Source organism: Azolla caroliniana, unplaced genomic scaffold, assembly GCF_043228905.1.
Source record: "Azolla caroliniana isolate FFs.n. ecotype wild unplaced genomic scaffold, voAzoCaro1.0.p SCAF_10, whole genome shotgun sequence".
Taxonomy (NCBI): Eukaryota; Viridiplantae; Streptophyta; class Polypodiopsida; order Salviniales; family Salviniaceae; genus Azolla; species Azolla caroliniana.
In genome coordinates, this window is record NW_028230445.1 from 5,510,768 (window position 1) to 5,533,888 (window position 23,121).

Genomic DNA, 23,121 nt, shown 5'->3' on the forward strand with positions numbered 1-23,121 from the left:
TGGAGGAAGGTGCCTCTCTTTGTAATGACAAACCAAAGACCCCAATGGAATTATCATCTTCCATGGACCTTTTCTTGATATAAAACCAACATGTTAATGTATTGTTTAAGGCTCAACAACCCTATATAAGCTGTTTTTGTATGTACAAGTTTAGGTGTACATACATTACGTTGTAAACCTACGGGCAGATAACTTTTACTTGTACTTTCTCGATGTTTTAATACTATTGAAGAAAATCTTTCAACGAAAAAAAAAAGTATGCGAAGAAAGTCTCCACCCCACTTATGGGTTATGGCCCACAAGGTTGACTCCAAAATTCAGCATCTTCTTTGAGCACCATATAAAATACATTGAGTCTAGTCATTTTGTGAGCCAACAATACTACCTTTGAGCCCGTCATATCATATATTTGCCAAAAATACAACCCAGGACATACTTCTGGTTACACATTACCCACCCCTTCCTTTGTTGTCTTCGGTTTCAAAGATGCACAAATGAAATAATAATTAAGAATAAATTATGGCCAACCACTACAAGCTTTTTCACAACAATATTGATGATGATTTGCCATGGATATTTACATTGTAATTTTTATAGAGCAAATATAAGTAAAATGCAGCAAGATAACCAATGGTTCTTGAATATATGTTCCTTCTATTTGGAACTCTTTAACGCTCTCCTTCACCTACCCCAACAATTGACTTATGTTCTATTGGTTGTTTGTGTCATGATGTAAATCCATTGTGTCTAATTCAAGGTTTCTAGTTTTGTTAATATATTGCATTTCGCTACAAATTGTCATGAAGTTCTATTTACCATTCCTTGGCTAGGACTTTAAGAGAATATTGGTAACCTATACAACCAATTAGGGCTATTCATAGCATGGGCATCACTGAAGTCATTTTGTAGGATTGATATATTGCACTATAATACCAATACACACAAACCTAGTATATATACATGGAAATGAGATGGGAATGCATTCTCCAATCAATAGGGAATATGTTCTCTAATCTATAGCACAATGCTCCAATGAAGAAAAGTTTTCGGCAACATTCCACTTGGCAACATTCCTTTATCTATGTGCTGCATATTCTTATCAAAATATATGGACGCCAATGTCTTTTTGATGATCAATCATAGAGATTTGAGACATATTTGACGATAAATTTCAAGAGATGTAGCCTGTAGGCAATTCAAAAACCAATAGTAGAGAAGTTGGTACAAATAATGCAACACACTTGTATGCACAACAATTTATATTTAAACCCAATGTATATATATTACAACATAGGCGTGATTTATATTTAAAGCCCAATGTGTATTACAATGTAAGCATCTGTAAAATAATTTTCTGTTGCATTGTGGGCTGACATTTGAGGTGTCCTACTAGTAATATAGATACACTAAACAAAAGGAAACGAGTAGGAGTAAAATCTGATGCATTTTTTACAGATCATAAAGCATCATTGCTTAAGTTGAACAATGTAAAATTACAACAATGATTTTACATGTGATAGGAATATATTCTTAAGATACATAAAGACTTTGAAGGAATTATGCATTAGCATTTTCCTGACAACGTTAAGCAAATTAATATCGGAAAAATAATTGTAAGAGTCAGTGTGTAAAACGAGACACCAATTTCCATAGAGCACTTCGTGAACATTTCAGTTTGATTCTTTCCAAGCGGTTGATGATTTGCATAAATGTCGGTCTTTTTGCTGGATCTTCATTCCAGCATTCTTGAATCAATCTGCAAAAACAAAATGTTAAATATGTTGGAAGACAAATAATGGTTTTAATAATAAGCTGCAAGATTAATAATAAATAGTTTATGAATGTAATAAGAAAACGCGCAACAAATCTTCAGTGGATTATTGGCAAATCAGGACCCTAACTTGAATGGGCATCAGATTTGTCAATGTAATGTTTTAAGGATGTTGGCATGAACTGATTTGCTTGAGTACACGAGGATACTAAGCCTACTGAATATCATGAAGATGCCGCCTCTCAAAATGATTAAAAAAATCACAGTAAATGGTGATATAAACCATACATGAGCCAATCATAAGAAGCAATTATCATCGACAAAAATAACTATGAGTTATCCAACATTACTTACTTCTTTAGGTCTCCCGGATAGCTTAATGATGATGCTTTGAAGGGTGGCCGCATTTTTTTTTCAGCATATGCACCTGGTACTTTCTCATTGGCCATTCCATGCATGGGTGGAACCCCCTCAATCATCTGTGCTTTTGCAGAAACAGAAAAGAATTTGCATTAAGTACAAGGTTAACATATATCAAAATTCAGAGGCATATCCAGACATGAATCAAAGAATTAATGAAGGGCCAAGGAATCATTCAAGTGTGTGAGTTACTGGCTGCCTACGTATGCTGACAATACTACATGTGTTCACGTGCATATGTAAGGATTGGACCTGAAATAAACCATGCATGCAACTACTCCAAGAAACATAATATAAGAAATATGATCCTTATCATCCCAAGGATAAGCCAAAAAACATCTTTCACATTCTGCAACTGACACCTTTCTAGGTAATGTAGGTCAACTACTCAACATCTTCCAGAAATCTTACAAGAGAACATCAAATATACTAACTAGTGCTTCTAAATTCTTTTGTGCACCTGAATGAAATTTCATTGACTTGTATCAATATCATGATAAACAACAATAAGATTATCCAAGAATCCTCAATGATAACTCTTTATTTTAAGTCTCAAACTTGTCAGGAACCTCAAAGAAAACTGTTTCCATTATGGTAAATTATAAAATGCAGAAAAAGCTATTCTACCATGCACAATAAGATCATGTTATACTATATGGAGGCATATGAAGCGAAACATGAGCATCTAATATCCTAAAGTGTAGAGTCCCTCAGACAATACTAAATCCACAGCTGGCCAATCAGACATCTAATACAAAATGGTGCACATGCTCTTGTGAATAATGAGGGTGAGAAGATGGCACTATTATGCCTTTGTTCAGACAAAAGATTCACAATCATAGGTTTATTTGAGTTTATTCTGATATGGAATGAACATATAACAAACAAGAGTCACCTCAATAAAAACTATTTAAAATATATGAAGCAGTATAGTGGTGTGAACCACTCGACAAAAAAAATGAAGAAGAGGCTGCACAGAGAATTAGAATTAGAATTAGAATTAGAATTTTTATCATCCATAAAGAGGTCAATTTTGACCTCAATTGTTTACTTTTTTCCCTTAACATTACATGGCCTCGCCGAGGCCACAGAGAGAGAGAAAGTTATTGGGGGGATAAAGACCACAAGGTCTCTCCTTATGTACACAATGACCTTCCATTCTAGTAACTCTTTTCTGATTCTTTCTAGAGATATTTTGCTTACTTCTACATGCATTACAATTTGATCCTTTGGCCTTTGGGCCACTTGGACATTTTTAACCTGTTCACACTGTTCAATTGGCAAATTGTCTATAATAAAATGATGACCCAAAACCCCAGTTTGAGGCTAAAATTTGTATGACTTCTCTCTAATATACCTAACTTGAGGATCTCACATGTGCCAAAAACCAGATTCCCTCATTTCTTTTCTTTTCATGTTATTTACTTTTATATTTACTGTGTAATATTTATTTTATTTTGATTTGTTCTCAAAGACGAGACAAAACTTAAGATGTAATCTCTTATTTGGTCTTATAGGCCATTTTGGCATCTTAAAAGACGTTAATATATCTTTCTTTCTTTCTCTGTCACCCTCAGCTTGCTAGCCCATATCTCTTTCTCCCACTCATGTACACCAACTCCTTTCAACTGGTATCAGAGCCTTTAGATTTCTTCATGGTACAAGGTTTAATAGGGTTTAACAATCATTTTCAGAACTGAACCTCAAATGTACCCCCAAATCAAGTGTGAGAATACGTTTATGCATGAGAATCTGTTGGCAATTGCTAGAACTTATGACAGCAGGTTTTTTGGTGCCTTTTTTTGGCGGGCAACAATAAGTTTTTGCAGATCTGCACACACTGCAAAATTGGGCATTTCTACCCTATTTTATTTTTAGTGCACTACTTTGTAGAACAGTACAACCTGACATTTTGCAGAAAATAACCTTTTTCCACATTTCCCCCAAACTGATTTTAGAGCTCCAAGCAAAGGTCTTAGTCATTATTGTGCCGTAGCTTTGCAAGAAGTTTGCCAAATTTTCAGCATTAGAAAAATTAGTAGTTTTTTATATTCATTTACAGATTGATTTTCTGTAATTTTTGGGAGGTTTCAAACAATTTCCTCTAGCTCTACTGATATCAGAATCTCTTTGAGAAAATGAAATCCAATGATGAAAGATAAGATGGAAGGGCAACTATTTCTAAAAGATTGTGATAATGCAATCGGAGCCATAGCTGGATGGTATAACAGATGATGCAAGCATTACACTCAACAAGAAAGAGATAACATACATTAAGTTGTCTATGTTAGATGAGATCTTCGTAGATCTCAAGGATGTTACCACTGGGCATATGTACCAATGAGATTCATACACCTGTTAATCAAGTGCATCTCATGAGCAAGTTGGTCACTGTTGAAATAATGGGTCAAACAGTATTGCTAAACACATTAATGTATTTACAGGTATATTATCCCAGTTTCAAATTCAGGTTTATCTACTTTCAATGACAAATTGAAAGCTATTTTTTTGCTTATGAAATTGCCCATTCTTGAGAGACATGTGGTGATATTTCTATTATTGAACAACCCCAAGTTTACATTTGGAAGTGTTAAGAGGGTCAATCCTAAATGAAGAAATCTGGTGGAAAGCAAGTGCTGAAAGCAATTCTTCAGCTCATATGGTCATAGGAAGATCAGAGAAGAAGGGAAATGTGGAGCAGAAAAACAAGGGCAAGCACAACGCTACACAATCTGATGCAATATGCTATCAATGTGGTAGGAAAGGTCACAAGAAGCTAGACTCTAGATACAACAAAAAGGAGCAAGAAAATTGGAAGAACGTGAATGACAAGAAGCATGATTACAAATAGCTCTAAGGTGGATGCAAGATATGCAAATCATGCATTGCTTACTATTAATGATGCATCAAATGAAACTTACAAATCTTACTAAGGAGTCTCTTGCCACTTTCATGCAAGAAATTATGGTAAAGTCTATTTCAGCTGTTATCAAGCTTGCACTATTTATGGTATAGGCTCACTGGTGGCTGAGAACTTGCAATGTACGTTGTCAGTAGACTTCTACTCTTAAAAGTGTCTATTCTTCGTTGGTCAGATGGATGTACATGGATATAGCACCACCTTCGAGAGTGAATTACAAAAATTGACACTGCATAGCTTGCAAAGAAAGGCATTACGAGGCCAACTTTTGTTGTTGCAGAGATTGATTCTCACTTGGAGCTTTATGCCAGGGACATGTGAACCAAACGATTAATGAGAAGGGTACTAAAGTTAATTTTGGTAATGATTGTCAATTTCGAAAACAAGTGAGGAATTCCTATTAATCTCATATGAATCACAAGCAAAATCATTTGGATCTTGTGCATTCTAATATTTGCAGCAAGCCTACTATATCCACGAGGGTGCTTTATATTTTATTTCTTTTGTTGAGGATTGTTCAACAAGAATTTGGGCTGCTAAATAGCAATTACAAAGCCTTTGCTGCATTTAACTCTTTTCCTGCATTCATGATCACATGAAAAAATAGAAAATCAAAATTGCCATGGACAGACAAGGGGGTGAGTTTTGAGTTTAGAAGATTTTCTAAGCTACATGGTGAAAGAGGGAGGTAACAGACCGATACACCCCTTATTCTAATGGCTTGGCTGAAAGAAATGTGAGAGGGTATGACATATGCTATCCAAAGCTAATCTCCAACATGGATTTTGGATAGAGGCTAATAAAAGCACAGTACATATATGCAAGGTGGCATCCTAAGGAGGTTTCGTCTGACAAACAAGCCTCATATGACCATCCATGCATCTTTATCTGTCATGTATATGTGCACATTGGCTATGGTGAGGACGGGGAAAAGGGCTATCAGCTATGGCTATCACAGCTTTAAAAGGTTGTCTTTAATGAGTCTGACCTGTTTGAATCTTATTGTGCCTCTAAGAAACATAGAAATAAGGCTAGATTTCAGAAGATGGAACCACAAAGGGCTGAAAAACAGCCAGAAGATGATGGGCAGCCATTACATGCATCTGAAGGTCATGAACAGTCATAGACCAGCTTAAAAGAGCCTTTCCCGTGAAAGATTTAGGCCCAGCTGAACATATCTTGGGTATGAGGCCAAAGAGGGAAACGCAGCTGCTGCTGCTGTTTGTATCCCAAGAAAGGTACATTGCAAAGGTGGTTGAATGGTTGAACATGAATGACACAAAAGCATTAAATATACCCTTGCCGCCACATGTCAAATTTGACCAAAAAACTGCCCAAAAGATGCTGCAACAATCAATTCAATGATAGGGTTTTAACCTATGTTTCAGCTTGTTCTTTGTTGAATGCTATGGTTGCTACAAGACCAAACATTACATATGCAGTGGGAGTTGTTATCAGGTTCATGGATAATCCTAGCTACACACATTTGCAAAGCCATTAAGTCAATTCTGAGATAATTAATGGGGATAAAAAACAAACATCCATGTTATGAACAGGTCCATAGGAACTACATTCATTTTGTGATTCTGTTATGACACGTTATGTGGATAGATGCAAATTTAATAGTGGATGTGTATTTACACTTACTGTGATGCGGATGCATACAAATCCACTAGTAGATCCGCATTTACACTTACCAGTGTAGTTCACGCTATTCTAGATTGCAGTTGATAAATCCAATAGTGGACATGCATTTAGACTTACAGGTAATGCAGGTTCACTCATGGTATTCAAGATTGCAGATGGACGCGTCCATTGGAATTACACGGATTCTGTGACTCTAATATGGCAGGTGTCGATACATATAAATCCACTAGTAGATATGCATTTACATTTACGGGCAGTGAAGTTAATGGTATCTGCTAGCAGATTAGCATTTTCATTTACCTGGATTTGCTAAACACAAATCTACTAGCCGATATACATTTGCACTTAGTGGCAGATTGTTGCATTATCTACCATTGAGGCCGAATAAATTTCAGCTGCTAAGGCTTCCAAATAAGTTGTTTGGTTGCCATGGCTCTGCAATGAACTTGGTCTACCTGAGAGGACACTTGTCTTTGGTTGGGAAATCTAGAATGCCATATGTCTAGCTAAGAATGCCATGTTTCATGCACACAAAACTCATTGATGTGCATTACCACTTCATCAAGGAGATACTTGAGGATGGCCTGATCTCATTGGTCAAGGTCAACACATCACAGAATCCTACAGATGCTCTCACTAAGTGCCTCCAAAAGACACAAAATCAGCATTGTATACAGATGATGGAAGTGTAGGCCCTTTATGTGGGAGGTGGTTGGGCGTGAAGGCCGCAAGGACTCTCCTCATGCAAAATTAACTTGCCTCCTAGTGGCTCTTCTTTGGAGCTTTCTAGAGATATTTTGGTCACTTGCACAAGCATGCTACTTTGATCTTTTGAGCTTCAACCAACCTAGAATGTATACAGATAATGGAAGTGTAGGCCCTTTAAGTGGGAGGTGGTTGGGCGTGAAGGCCGCAAGGACTCTCCTCATGCAAAATTAACTTGCCTCCTAGTGGCTCTTCTTTGGAGCTTTCTAGAGATATTTTGGTCACTTGCACAAGCATGCTACTTTGATCTTTTGAGCTTCAACCAACCTAGAATGTTTAACCTGGTCACACTGACCCACTTTAGTAAAATGATGTCCCAAAACCCTAGTCTTGAGGTTCAAACTTCTATGCGCTCTTTCTGACTCCCTCAATTGCCTGCACAAATATATTTCTCACATACACCTGGTTTGTCTGGGCTCAACACCTCTTTTCTGAATTTACATCACCATATATAACTCTTTGCATTTATGGTTGGCAACATCTCACCTCTAAAAACTTTGTGTGTCTTGCCATCACATGAAAACGCTTTGTGCCCATAGTTTCACTTTTTGATGGTAACATTCCATAGACAAAGTATAAAAAGAAAAATTAGTAGTTACTAGTGATTTCAACATCAGTGCATTATTTCAGGGTTCCCATTTGTGGGCTGTAGAATATTTTCGTATCATCAATCACCTTTATTTTTACTAGAATGTATTAAAACCCTGCTAAAATATCATGCTATTATGCATACCTCCTGCAAAACAAGTCCAAAGGCAAAGACGTCTACTTTCCGACCATATTCTGCATGCAAATAAACCTCGGGTGCCATGTAACGACCTACAAAACATTATCTTAACTGGTATCAATATAGGTTCAACTGAATTCAATGAAATTTTATCAGGAAAGTGGCAAAATGACTACCAATAAGCTTTAGTCAAGTAGCATTTTGTGCAACTGCAGACATATTTCTGACATATCTATATTCAGGTAGAACACACACTGTTATGTCCTTAGCAATTGAACAGACTACTCCTATGTTCTTTCAGAAGAACTAGAAAATTTCCACAATGTTTTCATACTGAAAATGGACCACTGGATGTGGTTTCCATCTGTTGCAGCCAACTCATTTCACATGCATTTTGGTTCTTTTATCATAAGTAAAACATTTGCATGACATTACCCATCAAAGTGTGCAATGTAAAATTCAGGGCTAATTCGGTATGTGAAGTTGATCACTATTAATTAAGGCGAGGCATTCTAATATTTAAATGTCTAAACTTGCAGCCTGGTACCATATACATGCATTGACCACACTGTATAGTTTACACCCCCCGGTATCTTTCAAATAACAGCAGAAAGGTAAATGCAAGAGATTTCCCAAACTCTAAAACACTACAAATAAAAAATGCATTGAAACCGGTTCTCTGCAAGTATAGAAGTGGCATTTCATGTACTATAGTAGCGAATGAGAAACAGAGTTTTGGATTGAAAAAGAAATGAAAGAGATCATATCATAATAAAATGACTAATGGTGGATACTTACAAGAGCTGCCCTTCAGAGGGGGAATACCATCCTCAGAAATAGTTTGAGCTGCATACTTCAGCACTTTACTGAGTCCAAGATCTGCTACCTTTAAATGTCCTGACTCATCCAGCAAGATGTTTCTGATACAAATAATCACAAATACAGGCTTCTTGTTTCATGTTTATTTCTGATCCATCAAAGCTCAAGACGCATCTTAGAGTCTCTCCATCTCGGAAAATATAAATAAACAGCTGACTGGGAAATTTTAATTGGTTTTATGAATGCATTTCTGTTGCATGTCCGTGTATTTACGTTTCGTGTATATATGTGTTGTATTGTATGTATGCATGTATACCTGTATCATACAGGTATACATGCATACATACAGGCGGTATGTGTTTTACATACAAATGCTTGACTACACTGGATATTGCATGTATGCAGGTCCATATGCATGTTCATGAATAATGCAAGGAGGATAACTTACTTGGGCTTCAGGTCCCCATGAACAATGACCTCTGGTTTATGTTCATGCATGTAATTTAAGCCTCTACAATTGGAAAAAAGCATGAAATATAACTTGTTAGAGGAATTAAAAATCCAGTAATAGAACTTGCATAGAGAATAATGAAAAAGACATAACTCTTATATGCAAGGACATCCATTTCTTTCACACAACCAAAAACTATCCTATTTACGTGTTTACAGCTCCATTACAATTCCATATAATGAATTGAGAGGCCTTGTGTACCCACACTAAGAAATCGAACCCACTCTACGATGATTAATTTATCAAGTCTGTACAGACTCCATCCCACCTCTTTGCTAATGAATGTCAAACAATTCATTGCTTGATCACTTTGTTGGAAACCAGATATAGCTCCCATTTCTTGAATTTCCAATTTTGGAATGAGTTTAAATGTATCCTTTTTATTACATTTGCCAACTCCCTGAACCCGAACAACTAGGATCTTACAGGCCCCAACCTGCACAGAAAAAGGCCCTGCATCCCTTAAAGATTGCTTCTTTGTCTCAACTCCCCCATTCTTACAAGAACGGGTTTTTTTCTTCATCATCAAAAGTTGATGCAAGTCTCTTCAATGTACAAAAAGAGCTATTCTGTCAATGTTTATAAACTATTCAATCCACACATAGATGTGTAGTGTAAGGCTTATCATAAGATAGTTTCACGTATAACTGGTGTAAGTCCATATATCAACAAGAATGGATAAGTATGATTTAAAGAAGAATAGATCCTCAAATATTTACATGAACTGTAATGGCAAGATAAGCCTTGTAGACATATTCATAGGAAGACATGGTTTAAAGTAAATATGTGCTGCATGCATATAACCAGTGCAAGTTCAATTATTAACTAAATCACATATGTACTTGAAGTTGCATATAACCCAACCACAAATCTCTTGGCTGGATAAGACACTCACAGGTCTTCAAAGCCAACCATGGGTAGAGCACACGCATGCTAAAAATAGTTACTAAAGAACCTCTTAATATGCATATAACCTGTCAATTAACCCTAACCTTGACAACAAATTTCTTGGCAGGATAAGAAGCTCAAAATTCTTCAAAGTCAATCATGGTTAGAGCACATGCATGCTAAAAAGAGTATGATCTTTATTGAAAAATATGTTGACATATGAAAATGAAACAATGAAATGCTCAGACTCCCATACCTTGCAATATCAAGAGCAAACTCTATTGCTTTCATAGGCTTTATTGAATGCTTCTTTTTCAAGAATTGATACAAGTCACCCTATTGGGTAGGAAACAGAAAGATAAGTGTAATTAAAAGAGAGCAATAAAGCAAACACTAAAAACCATGCACTAAGAATGGCTAGTTACCTGAGAAAGGTATTCAAAAATTATCATTACAGGAGTGCTTTGTGTTACAGCACCCAAAAACTGTACTATATTAGGATGTCGCAGCTTTTGTATGACACATAGTTCTGACCTGAATGCCATGCTGAAAGAAACAACCAAGGATGTTGCACTTTAAACTGATAGGCAGAAACACCTTTGGTATATAAACCTTATGAAAACTTTCAAAAACAGAAGTGAAGATGAAAACAAAGCAAATCAAGATTAATCAGAAAAATTTAGGACACAAGCAAAACAGAAACACAATTTCCACGAAATGTTGACATCCTGGCATTAATTCTTTTCATTAAAGATCCTATGTTGAGGAGGGTATATTGCAAATCAATTGCTGGCTTTTGTACAAATCCGAACAATTTAATATGAGAATACAATTTCAAAATCTTTCTGAATCATGCAGGTTCTCGGTTCAGAAATGACAGAAAATCATTTTGGTACCACAAGAAAGGATGAAACCTCACAATAAGTAGAACCCTGCTACAGCTCTATTGAAGTCATTGAGTTTGTTGCAAATATGTTTGGGATACCAGGCAATGTTGTATGTGGGACAAATAGAGTGAGAAAGAAGAAACCAGTTTACTATTGAGAAATACTTTTAAAGTGAAATTCAAATGGCTTCACATTTTGTGATGACTCTAGGGAAAACAATAGAAGTATCCCTAAAATTTAATGTAGCCTCATCCCTAAATTTATCTGAACGAATGAAACTCTTACTAATCAAACTTCTCATGGATTTAGGGGTGATTATTGAATAGCTTATAGATTAATAACTCTGAGGTTGGTTTAGTGTGATAAACAGACTACCAGAGATTTAATTCTCGCTGGGGTGGGTTCAGATTGTATGCACTAGAGACTCTTAAGTTATTGTATCAACGATAGTCAACATGAGGAAAAACAGTCAAGAAGTGATCCTAGATAATTAATTAAGATAATTAGCAGTGACTTACAGAGTCTTTTCACTGGGCACCACATTTGACTTTAGACATTTTACAAACACTTGTATGCCTCTCCATGTTGCTACTCGATATTGCTTCTATACACATCAGATTCAAAATTTTGATTAGGTCAAGTTTCTAACATCACCTAGTTATAGATTGAGCAGGTGTAACAGAGCCAACCAGCAAAATCGTCTAGTTTTTCAATTTCAACAAAGTTATTAATTGATAAAATTCTTGTGAGCTTCAGCAAAAACATTCATTGTTAAAGAGCAATATGAGGCACATATACTGGCCCTAAAAAGCAAGTTCAAACATAACCATCAAATTTCTAGTTCAAAAACATAAAACCTCAGACCCAAGAGGGATAAAAATTTCCATCACATCCTGAAAATCACATGCATAGTTTTACCTTTGTTACAGTGATTTCTGAAAATATCAGTTCAGCAGGATTAATTTCATATTCTGGAATCATGAGAGGATTTTGCATCCGCATGGAAACCTTTTCCTGATAATTCAAAAAGACAATTCCGTTCATAGAGGAGACATCAATCACCATCAAGACCTCACAAAGGATCTTACAAATTGACTCGTACATTTAGGATCCCTCCATGCTCTTCCAAAATATTACAGACGTTCTTATTTCCATAGTATGTTGCATCATTTAAGGGCTGTAAAATGGAAGCAAAAATTCATCAACATCTTCTTAAGAGTTTAGATCTTTTCTCAGAAACAGGAAATAGAAAAAAACAGGTTTCAATTGATATTTTCAGGTTAGCTTTAAACCCAACTCTTTTCAGCACTATAAACGTAGAAAACAATCTGAACTCTTCGTTTTCATTTTTGGCAGTCTGGAATCTGAATGTTATACTCATGAATTACATTTTCTTGCTGGTGCTACTTGTGAACGATTTGCTCACCCTATATGTGTTCATCAGCAGATAATGCTTTCCAATAAAACAGGCTCAAAATTGATTTCATATTCCATGTCTAATCAAGTGAGGAAACAAAGAACTGACTATTCACTGGAGTTATAAACAAAGGGCCTAGAAAGACAGACTAAAAAAACCTCAATAGTGAAACATCTCGATAACTTTCTCCTCATGCTACTAGAATTGCCAAAGTCATTGCATAAAGCAGCCATAAATGGCTTTCCCCACTCAACAAGCAACGCACACAAACCTGGTAGTCACACAAAAAAGTTGGTAGGATGAGGAATGTCATGATATAAGGTGATGCTTGCAACGTGAAGTAACTTCAGGAATTTGAACACACAAACATGTAAGAGCAACCTTACAACACCTTGTGAGGGAAGAGGTCATATTTGACTAAATTTGAAGCACATGTGCACCACTTGTTCCTAGGATAAGAAAGTACAAGAGCATAGGAAAATTTCTAATGAGAGGCAACCTTCCATAGAGATGACCTCATCCACATGACCATGCAAACCTACTATATAATATCCCCAGGCAACCTCCACTCCTTCACCCACATGGCTCATGCCTATGTTAAGCCACCTTTTAAATGTAAGATACATTTTTTATTGGTTACAACTTGGGAAGGCCCAAGATCATGATGGATTGGTAGGTGAGCCACTCTATCTATGCCCATGACACATTGCTCCCCTATCTAGCACATATCTTTAATAGAGCTATGTACGAAGGTTTCCGTACTATCTGGACAGTACATACCATTGCGCCAATCTTCAATGCGGAGTCCCCATGATTGGCCATTACTTGGCTTAGCTATATAGCTCAATCCCAGAGTCAGAATTGAGAGCATGAGCAGAGATAAATGGTTGTCATTTAGCTGGGCAGGCAGGCTAGTTTTGGATCACATATTGACCTCTGTCCCCTTATTGAGGAGAGCAGAACCAATAAAAAGAGGATTTATTGCTGCCTTGTGAATTTCTGAAAAGAGTTCAACATTGCACAACATGTTCAGCTCATGCAATGGCTAGAATCCCCTGAAGTTCATGTAGATATGCAATGGAGAATTGATGCAATATATGAATCTGTGTCAAGAAAAGTGTAATCTATAATGGGTTGTCACAGGTTGTGGCTAGCGCAATTAGAGTGAAACAAGGATACCCACTATCACCCACTCTCTTTGGTCTCTATTTAGATGAGGTATTGCATTACATAGAGAGATTTGGCAGTTCGGGAGCATAACTAGCACTCTGCTGATCTCCAACTCTCAGAAGGGACTACAATGACAATCTAATCACCTTAAAATCATTTTGTACATAGAGACGTATCACATTACATAGAGAGATTTGGCAGTTCAGGAGCATGCTAGCATTTTGTTGATCTCCAACTCTCCTAAGGAACTGCAAAGACAATCTAAACACCTTAAAATTATTTTGTAAAGACAAAGGTTTGTCGGTAAATCTAGATAAAACTAAAATGATTGTGTTTAACACCACTCCAGCATGGGTAATGAGGTCAGAACCAGATTTCTTCTTGGAACATGAAAAGGTGTCACACATGATTTTACACATGCCTAGGAGTAGCATTCACAAGGCCTTGGTTCTCCTTATGAGAGACCATTGGTTCTCTTTATGAGAGGCTTCCTATGCAACCCTATGTGCTCATGAAAGACAATGTGTACAAATACAGTTCCAAGGGCCATAAACTAAATTATGGCTATTCAACACATTCTCATACCAACTCTTCTCTGAGGAGTAAAAACCTCAGGATCGCGTCCACACGGAAAATAACTCGAAAGATTTGGAGAAGCCTTTAAACTCAATGATTACCTGCATGGTAAGGAGCAAAGCATTGGTGAAACATAATATGATTCAGGACTGAGGCATTACTCCAATTTGAAAGCTATCCAACGGCTTTGGGAGCTTCCTAGATGAAGGTCCTCAAGGTTGGCACTTATGTCATCTAAACAACTTCTTGATCACAGAGATAATCATTGTTGGTATGTTGAAATGCGACAATGGTTCGAGTTACATTGCATAAGCATAAATGCACTACTCCGTTCCAATATAGCTTGGACTATCTCCATCTAAGCATGACCCACAACATCTCTTGTTAGGACCCACTATAAGGCACGCTTTCTACACACATCGGAGGATGGATTCATTATGGGCCCTCTTATATGAATATATATCTATCCCATGCATTGCGCAATGTAATAGGGCAGCTGAGGACCTATTCACATCAATTAGAGATTCAGGTAACTAGATGTGCACGCACACCAGTAGAAGAAAGAATTAACCAATTGTGTCATCAGAGAGTGAAATTTGAAGAACACGATATTGGCCATGGTATTGTTTTTGATCAAATAAGACACAGATACCATTCTCCTTTTAACCAAGGCTTTGGCTCACGACACAAGGTAATTGAATATGAGAACCAATGGTCCTTGGGGTTGTTAAATGCTAGAGTGCAAGAGGCACATGAAGAAGTTAATCAAGGATAGCAATACAGCCACGCAAGCTCGTCAACACAATGACAACTTTCGTTAGCCCCATCACCCATACTCATGTTACGAGTCAATCAAGGGCTACAAAAGTGGGCTCCCAACCAGGACATTACAAAGGGGGTTACAACAAATCGGGCAATAGCATTATATCATGCATGTAGGTTCCAGCCTCCAAGACCACAATCTCAACCTCCTTGTCATCAACGGATAAAGGCCATTATCACCCGCCATCACAGGTGTTTGCCTCACTTCAGAGATCTCTCCATTCTGGATCGACCTATATTTGAGATCTTTCGAAGAGAAAAATTACCATCTAGGTTGAGAACTTTACATGTATCGATAACAAGATTCTTTAGCCACGTTTAATTGTTATTTACTTTTTTACTTGGTTACATTTATTATAGTTTCTTGTTCTCAAAGATGAGACAACATTTTAAGATGTAATCTCTTGTTTGGTCTTATAGGCCATCTCTCTCTCTCTCTCTCTCTCTCTCTCTCTCTCTCTCTCTCTCTCTCTCTCTGTGTGTGACTCACTCACCGTGCTTCCCCAGCGATCACGAGCATTCACATTCGCTCCTTTTTGGATGAGAAACGAGACTATGTCTGCCTTCCCTTCACATGCAGCAACATGCAAAGCTGTGCGGTCATCTAAATCTGAAAAATTCACATCCACACCATTCTCGAGCATCAATTTCATCTCTTCAAGCCCACCTTCATGAGCAAGATAGAGAAGATCCATCTTCCACTCATCCGAAAATCTAAGCTTTTGTGGATTGCTACTGCCACCATTGCTTACACTGAAACTCCAACTATCACTTTCTGCTTCTAGTTTTTCTCCGTTCTGCTTTTGAAATCTCAGCTGATCGCCTCTGTCTTCCCTAATTAAATACGAATTCCTAAGCTCAAATTGATCATCCTCCGTTCCTTGGCTGTTAAGAGATGAATCTCCTAGATCTCTCTCATTCTCCTCCTTTTCTCCTCCAAAAGAAGAAAACGAGGCCCAGTTCTCTCGTCCCTCTTCCTCTCCTCGTCTAAAAGACGAGTCCTCCTTGCGCAGATTCTCACTGTCTATCTTGAGGGATGAGGCACGAAGCAATGGCTTCTGTCTCCTCTGCCGAAAGCCGGCATCGACGCCCGCCATAGCCAATCCCAAACCCGAGCTTCTCTCTCTCTCTCTCTCTCTCTCTCTCTCTCTCTCTCTCTCTCTCTCTCTGTCTCTCTCTCTCTCTTCCTTTCTTCTTCGTCTTCTGCTCTTCTTCAATTTCCGCGTTCTTCTGAGAATGGTTTTCAGAAATTACAAAAGTGCCCCCACCCCCCCTACTCCTATTATTATTCTTCTTCACAAAAAAAAGACTCAGGAAAAACTAGATCTCCAATTTCCTTATAATTACAGAACTTGCCGACCATTCTTCTGAGAGTTTTTTATTTTTTTATTTTTTTCTCGCTCTTTTTCGGACACACGAGTTTTTCCGTGGGTCAAACGTTGTCGATTCGGTGAACGCGTCCCTCTCCCACAATCGCCTCCCAACTGGGGAACCACTTGCATATACAATGTAAATATACATTATGCATAATATATTATGTATATATATTTATATATATAATAAATGTGTCTGTTGTCTGTATCCGATTATGTGTACCACACATGTCATGAACGTGATGCCTCGGTTTCTCTCTCTTCCGAATTCTGTATGCTTCTGCGACCCCTTTTCGGTGGTTGTACCGGCTTCCTCACACCGATTTTGCAGTAAGTATATAAACCATCCTCTGTTGTGCCCTCTCATTCCCACGCGGTCTATTCGATCTCTTTCACTACAAAACTAATTGTACTAGAGAAGGTAATGCTTGGTATAATCCATGTATATGTTTGAACTCTCTGGAACTTACGCGTAGACATGCTCGCATTCCCATGATAGCTATTCAATCTTTCCACTTCAGTAACTTATCACAAAGACAATGTTTGGCATACTCTCTCGACTTTTTGGAAGAAATGTATGGTTCGCCTTTCTAGAACCTATGCCTAAACATGCACCCTCAAAAAGTGAATCCCTTATCTTCATGCTTCAAAAAGTGGTTTCTCAATGTAGATCGATGGATCAATCCATGTTGTCCTCTTTTTTATACTCATGGTGGCTTCACCATTGTTAGAGCATAAAGGTTGTGGGGTCAAAACGTGTCAGCTTTCAACACCTTCGGTACATGTATATGAATTTTCCTAAACTTCACACCACACTAGTGCATCGAGTTGACATCACAATATCCAAATGATTGACACATCCATTGGCTCACTTGATACAATATATTAGTCTCTCTCTCTCTCTCTCTCTACACACACACACACACGATAATTGTTTACATTAATGCTAAAAATAGTACTATAACCATCATGGCATGTGTATGCTGATGTAAAATTCAAAATAAAGATTTTAGAACCTCGTACCAAATATATTAAACCTCTCTTATTCCTTAGGTCCGTCACTTATAACTACTACTACTATTTAATCATTAGTATTACTGTTGCAGATGCTATTGCTATGAGACATGGTTTGATGCAAAAAACTTTGGTACCTTTGAATCCGGAAATAGAGACAGATAAAACTTGAAATATGGCAAATTGTAAGTACATAGTATGAGAATTTGGTATATTTGGAAGCCTCGATGTTTGAAGGTGTTTCAAAATGTGGCTAAAAGACCTGCCCAAATCATTTTGGGGATTTTGTTAGAGATTGTGCATAATCTCAAAGGTCCTTTGGATAATATAAAAGGTAAAATGCATCAGGCAGAGCTCAAACTATTGGAGTTTCATGCCATTTGGGATAAAAGCATATTTTATAGATGGATTTCTCATAAGGTATAGTGGTTATACTTTACACCAAAGTATTTATTTAAGCCGACAATTAGAATTTAGAAACGAGGCTCATTATTTAAAGGTACATCTTTTATGTATGTATAACCTTAGGGCGTTTCTTGATACTAATGTAGTACCTTTTTTGGGGAAAAAAAACAATATTACATATTTACATCATTTACTAACACTACACATTAACATTTTGCATTATTGAATTTCCTACTTTAAGATTGGTGTTACATATATGCAAGGGCTAGCTACATGTAAAAGTAGCTAGCCCTAACCAAAGAATGCTATTGATATACATAATTTATGCTCCTTTTTTCTTACAAACAATGGTTTATGATATACATGTCATATCCCTAGCCAAGATGCATGTTGGTGTGCCCTAAGTATAGTGATATGGAATGCCCATATGCATGTATTGGGATTAGATTTATTACCTAGTTACTTCATTTTAAACACATGATTCTTGTGCTATTGATCATATTTCGGTGTTATCACCACATGTGTTAAGCATCTATCATATTTTGTATCGTAAACATTCGTATTCTTCTTTTATTCAAAACAACTTCATTAGATGCAAAATAGGGTGTTGTTTAGGAACATAGTATTGGGAAGCAAATATTTGTAAATGTATGTGTATGGTGATAAGAATATAAGCCCATAAAGTTAGATCCTCCTTAAATTCAATGCTAAAATAAAAGGCATTATTCCCTTTTATTCTTAAAGATGATTGATATGACTTTATTTAAATGTTAATGTTTGTTCAAAGTATCGCATATAATATTGCAACATGCAATAATATTCTTCTTAGTGTGAAGCTGAAGCATGCAATTTACTCTGATCGGATTTCTAGTATTCTTGTTCAAGCATGCAATCTGATTATATTAATTAGTAAATACAATGGGTAGGGTATTACCTATATCACCACGTAAGAGCGGGGTATGTTTGGTATTTCCCTATATATTCTATTGAAAAATTGACCGTCGTTGTAGGGCCTTATTTAGTAACCATGTTAATCCATGATGTGTGCCACAGAGGGCCTTACTAAAGCATCGAGGAAAATCATATCACTTTTATAAAATTTTAATAAATAAGTATAAAATTCACTTTGTGACTCTTCTCATCATCTCCTTCACCGTCCATAACATATCTTAGTTGTCTTCTATAACATCTCAATCCCATTCAACTCACTGGTGATTTATGGCAAGGAAGAGTCTTGTCAAGAAGGGAGAAAAGAATTAGTAAATGAATATGATGTCATTTGTCTATATTTGAAACAACAAAATTGGATCTATCCAATAAAAGTAATAGCATACCTAGTCATCTCCATAACAATGCTTCATAATTAGACAATTCAATGTTTTTAACATGATTATTTCGCTAATCTAAAGGGGTTCTCTTAATCCCATTCACTAAAGCATCAAGGAAGAACAAATGACTTTTATAACATTTTAATATATAAGTATAAAATTCATATTGTGACTCTTCTCATCATCTCCTTCGCGGTCCATAACATATCTTCGTTGTGTTCTATAACATCTCAATCCCATTCAACTAACTTGTGATTTATGGCAAGGAAGAGTCTTGTCAAGAAGGGAGAAAAGAATTAGTAAACGAATATGATGCCATTTGTCTATATTTGAAACAACAAATTTGGATCTATCCAATAAAAGATAGAAAATTCGAAGGAGCTACAAAGTTTGCTAAATAATAACATACCTACTCATCTTCATAACTAAATGATCCAATGTTTTTGTTAGTAATTAGGTAATTAACTAGGGTTAATTAGGGCCTAATTATGTGAGTATTGATAAAGCAACGGAAGATTATGTGATTTGTGTGTGAGAGAAAGAGAGACTTATAAACAATAATATAAATGGGGGAGGATTAACAAGAGTGTAGCTAAAGACCTTTCTCTATATTAATAAGTATCAAAATACAACGATATCTTCAATGAGGCATATATACACCTCATGTGCAAGGGTGCACATGTGTGAGGAGAATATAGGTACAAATGTATAAGTCCTATATTAATAAACTTGGTATTGGAGGATCTAAAATGTATCCCCACATGCATACAAGTACAAGATCCTATTTAAAGTTTTAAAGGTCGACGCACTAACTAGATTCTATCTAGGTAACTACTAGGTTACATGGTTAACTAAATGCTTAAACTAAGTTGAGCTTGATATCTCAACAGTTTTTAACATGATTATTTAGCTAATCTAAAGGGGTTCTCTTAATCCCACTTATTCCCACAAGGAAGCCAAATTTGACCTATGGGACCAAATCAACATATCATGACTTCTTTCTAAGACGGGGGTTTAGTACTTTGTAATAAAAAATCTCCATGTGAAAACAATGCATGCACATATGTACTCATTGCTATCGGTGGACATTTGAGTATGACGCTTACATTATCATGTAAGTCTAACAAGTCGTCATATTTTTCATGAATTACCTTGTACATTATAGCAAAATACACATGCAGTGGAACCACCAAGGACTTTTAACAGGGGAGGATGGGGTGGAGTTGAGTTATCGCCTTCGGTCCTCAAATTTTCTTTTTACTTCTATTGTATACTTGTGTTCATGTTCATGTGAGTGAGTGAGTGTGTGTGTGTGTGCAAGACTATAGGAATGCTTTAGAATATAAGTATTTATTTTTTGTGTGCGTAAGTGTGCTTTGATGTTTGAGTGTGAAGGGATGAGTTAAGTGTGTGTAAATGTATGACTCTTAAATGTTAATAGTCTCTTGTGTTTATATATATAAAAGAATGTGTTGGTTTTGTGAATATTAATTAACAAGGGGGTATACGGTAACCATTCGGTTAAGTGCGTGCACACTTAAGTGCACCATTCTATTAAGTGCGCTTTTTTTTATAGAGGTCAAAATCCAGATAAAAAAAATTACATTGTTCATGATGAAATTACATCAAACGAAATTAAAACTATGTGCCAAACATTCAAAAAACAATAAAAGAAAGGAGTTTCTAACCAAAAAAATAAATTAAAAGAATTTGTTACGTTATGGTGGGTGGGGTCTCCTGGAAATGCACAAAGAGAAATGCAAGGAAAAAAGAGAACCAAATTTCGGAATCGGTCTCTCCGATCGTAGCGTTTGTGTGCATGTTATGTGTTGTATGTGTGTGTGTGTTTTTGCGAGTTGGTAATTTTGATTCTCTTTAAAGAAAATAAACTTTCCTACTTAACCCAATTATCCATATCCATTTCCTTTTCCGTATTCATTCATTCTTAATTATGTTTCTTTCTTTCTTTCCCTCCCTCACTTTCTTAATTTTGTTTCTTTCTCTCCATCTCTCCTCTCGCCATCACCTTCGTTTATTCTTAATTTTCTCCTTCTTTCTTTCCCTCCCTCCCTCCCTCCCTCCCTCCTCCCTCTCTTTCTCTTTCTCTGCATCTCATTTATTTTCTTTCTGTTCCAGCCTATGCTTTCTCTGTTGCTCCCCCTCTCCCTTTTCTCGTCTCCTCCATCTCCATCTATACTACGATTCCTCAGACCTCCCGCCACTAGGAAGAGAATGCAAGGAAAAACTCATCATATCCAAGTAATTTCATTAGGTAGGCCTAGCAAAAAGGCAAAAACTCAAGGTAATATGGAATCGGGAAAAAGTGATATCCAACAATAGTACGCTAAAACCATAAACATTTCAGGTCAATTATATCACATTAATCGATCATTTTCTAATGAAGAAACACATGATACGAACACAGAAGGAAAAAATTTCAAGAAACCCTAAATTTTTTCAAAATGCCCCAAAAATTTTCAGAAAACCCCTAAATGTGTAGCTCGGTTAAGTGCACACTTCACCCATGTGTTCAAAGTGCAAACTTAATCGAATGGTTACTGTATGTGTGTGTATGTGATTTCTAAATATTAACGTGTATATTTTCAAGTATTGACTTTGATGTTTATATGTGTATATATGTGTGTTCGTGTGCATGTTTTTATGTGTTGGTAGGTAGGAGGGCTATTTGGGGAAATATGAAGGGGTCTAAATGTTTTTCTTATGTCAATAGATGTCACCTGCAACATGGTCGATGTTGGTGTTGCGCAATGACAATGAGAGCTACAACACCACCACCATTTTCAACAACAACTTTTGATTTTGTAGAGTTTGGGCTAGCAACTCACAAAGTAGTAGTCGAGTCGAAGGATTTGGAGCTCTACTTCAAGGAAAGCTTGAGGCAAAGCTTTCCTCAAAACAAGAGGAAGCTTGAGGTAGAGTTTTATTTGAAGTTGTCACGATACACTGACATAAAATACATAGTTGGTGAGGATTGAACTTCCAACCTCACATCGACAATACATCATGCTTAACCATCTTGATATGAGCATTGTACAAAATATGAACTTGATCTATTGTCTAGACATCTAGAAAGTTATGGAAAGTTCCAAAAGATTCTAAAAGGTTCTAGAATATTCTTCAAAATATTCTAATGCATGTACCTCAGTTCACAATATAAATACTTGTAACCTCTTTGGTCCCTGTCAAGGGATTCAACACTAGTCATTGACACATTAACCTAGTCTTCTTGTTCCATTCCATCTTCTCCTTCATCATCTCTGTCTCCATGCTCTCATGTCATTCCTAAATTCCAAAGTTCCTAGCCTCATCGCTCCCAACTTCTAGAGTTCCTAGCCTTGTTAGTTTCAAATTCAAGTTCATAGCCTCGTCGTCCGTGCTCTGCCCTAGTTTGCAGTTGGTGTATTCGTGACAGTTTGAATCTCTTCCAATTGAAGCATCACCTATCTTCATCATCGCCCTTGCTTCAAGAGTTACCATCGTCACTGACCTTGCTTCCAGAGTTACCGTCATCAACATCCTTGGTTTTAGAGACATCGTTGTTGCTTCTAGAGATGCCATCGTCACCATAGTCACATTTGTCGCTCCCAAAGACGCATCCTCATCATCCTCATCGTTTTCACTGCCTTATCTTCGACATTAT

General features: G+C 36.7%; 1 protein-coding gene across 2 annotated transcripts; it reads right to left on the reverse strand.

Annotated features, from left to right (window-relative positions):
* Positions 1 to 1,222: 1,222 nt before the first annotated feature.
* On the reverse strand, positions 1,223 to 16,481 carry LOC147858833 (serine/threonine-protein kinase 12-like). 2 transcript variants are annotated; one of them, XM_087325820.1, is made up of 11 exons: positions 15,835 to 16,481; positions 12,458 to 12,532; positions 12,274 to 12,369; positions 11,874 to 11,956; positions 10,894 to 11,014; positions 10,725 to 10,804; positions 9,518 to 9,580; positions 9,049 to 9,170; positions 8,257 to 8,342; positions 2,126 to 2,250; positions 1,223 to 1,756 (listed from the first exon to the last, which is right to left on the reverse strand). In XM_087325820.1, the coding sequence occupies exons 1-11, from the start codon at positions 16,435 to 16,437 to the stop codon at positions 1,621 to 1,623; spliced, it is 1,590 nt and encodes a 529-aa protein (XP_087181946.1). In that variant the 5' UTR covers positions 16,438 to 16,481; the 3' UTR covers positions 1,223 to 1,620. The 2 variants fall into 2 exon arrangements, with proteins under 2 accessions (XP_087181946.1, XP_087181945.1); XM_087325819.1 differs by having other exon boundaries at positions 11,874 to 11,959.
* Between the last annotated feature and the right edge of the window lie 6,640 nt (positions 16,482 to 23,121).

Coding starts and splice junctions, on each gene's coding strand:
- LOC147858833 (XM_087325819.1), bottom strand. CDS start 16,437: ATGGCGGGCGTCGATGCCGGCTTTCGGCAGAGGAGACAGAAGCCATTG. Junction 11,015..11,873: donor GTGCCCAGTGAAAAGACTCT/GTAAGTCACTGC, acceptor TGTTTCTTTCAG/CATGGCATTCAGGTCAGAAC. Junction 10,805..10,893: donor TTTTTGAATACCTTTCTCAG/GTAACTAGCCAT, acceptor CCTACCCAATAG/GGTGACTTGTATCAATTCTT.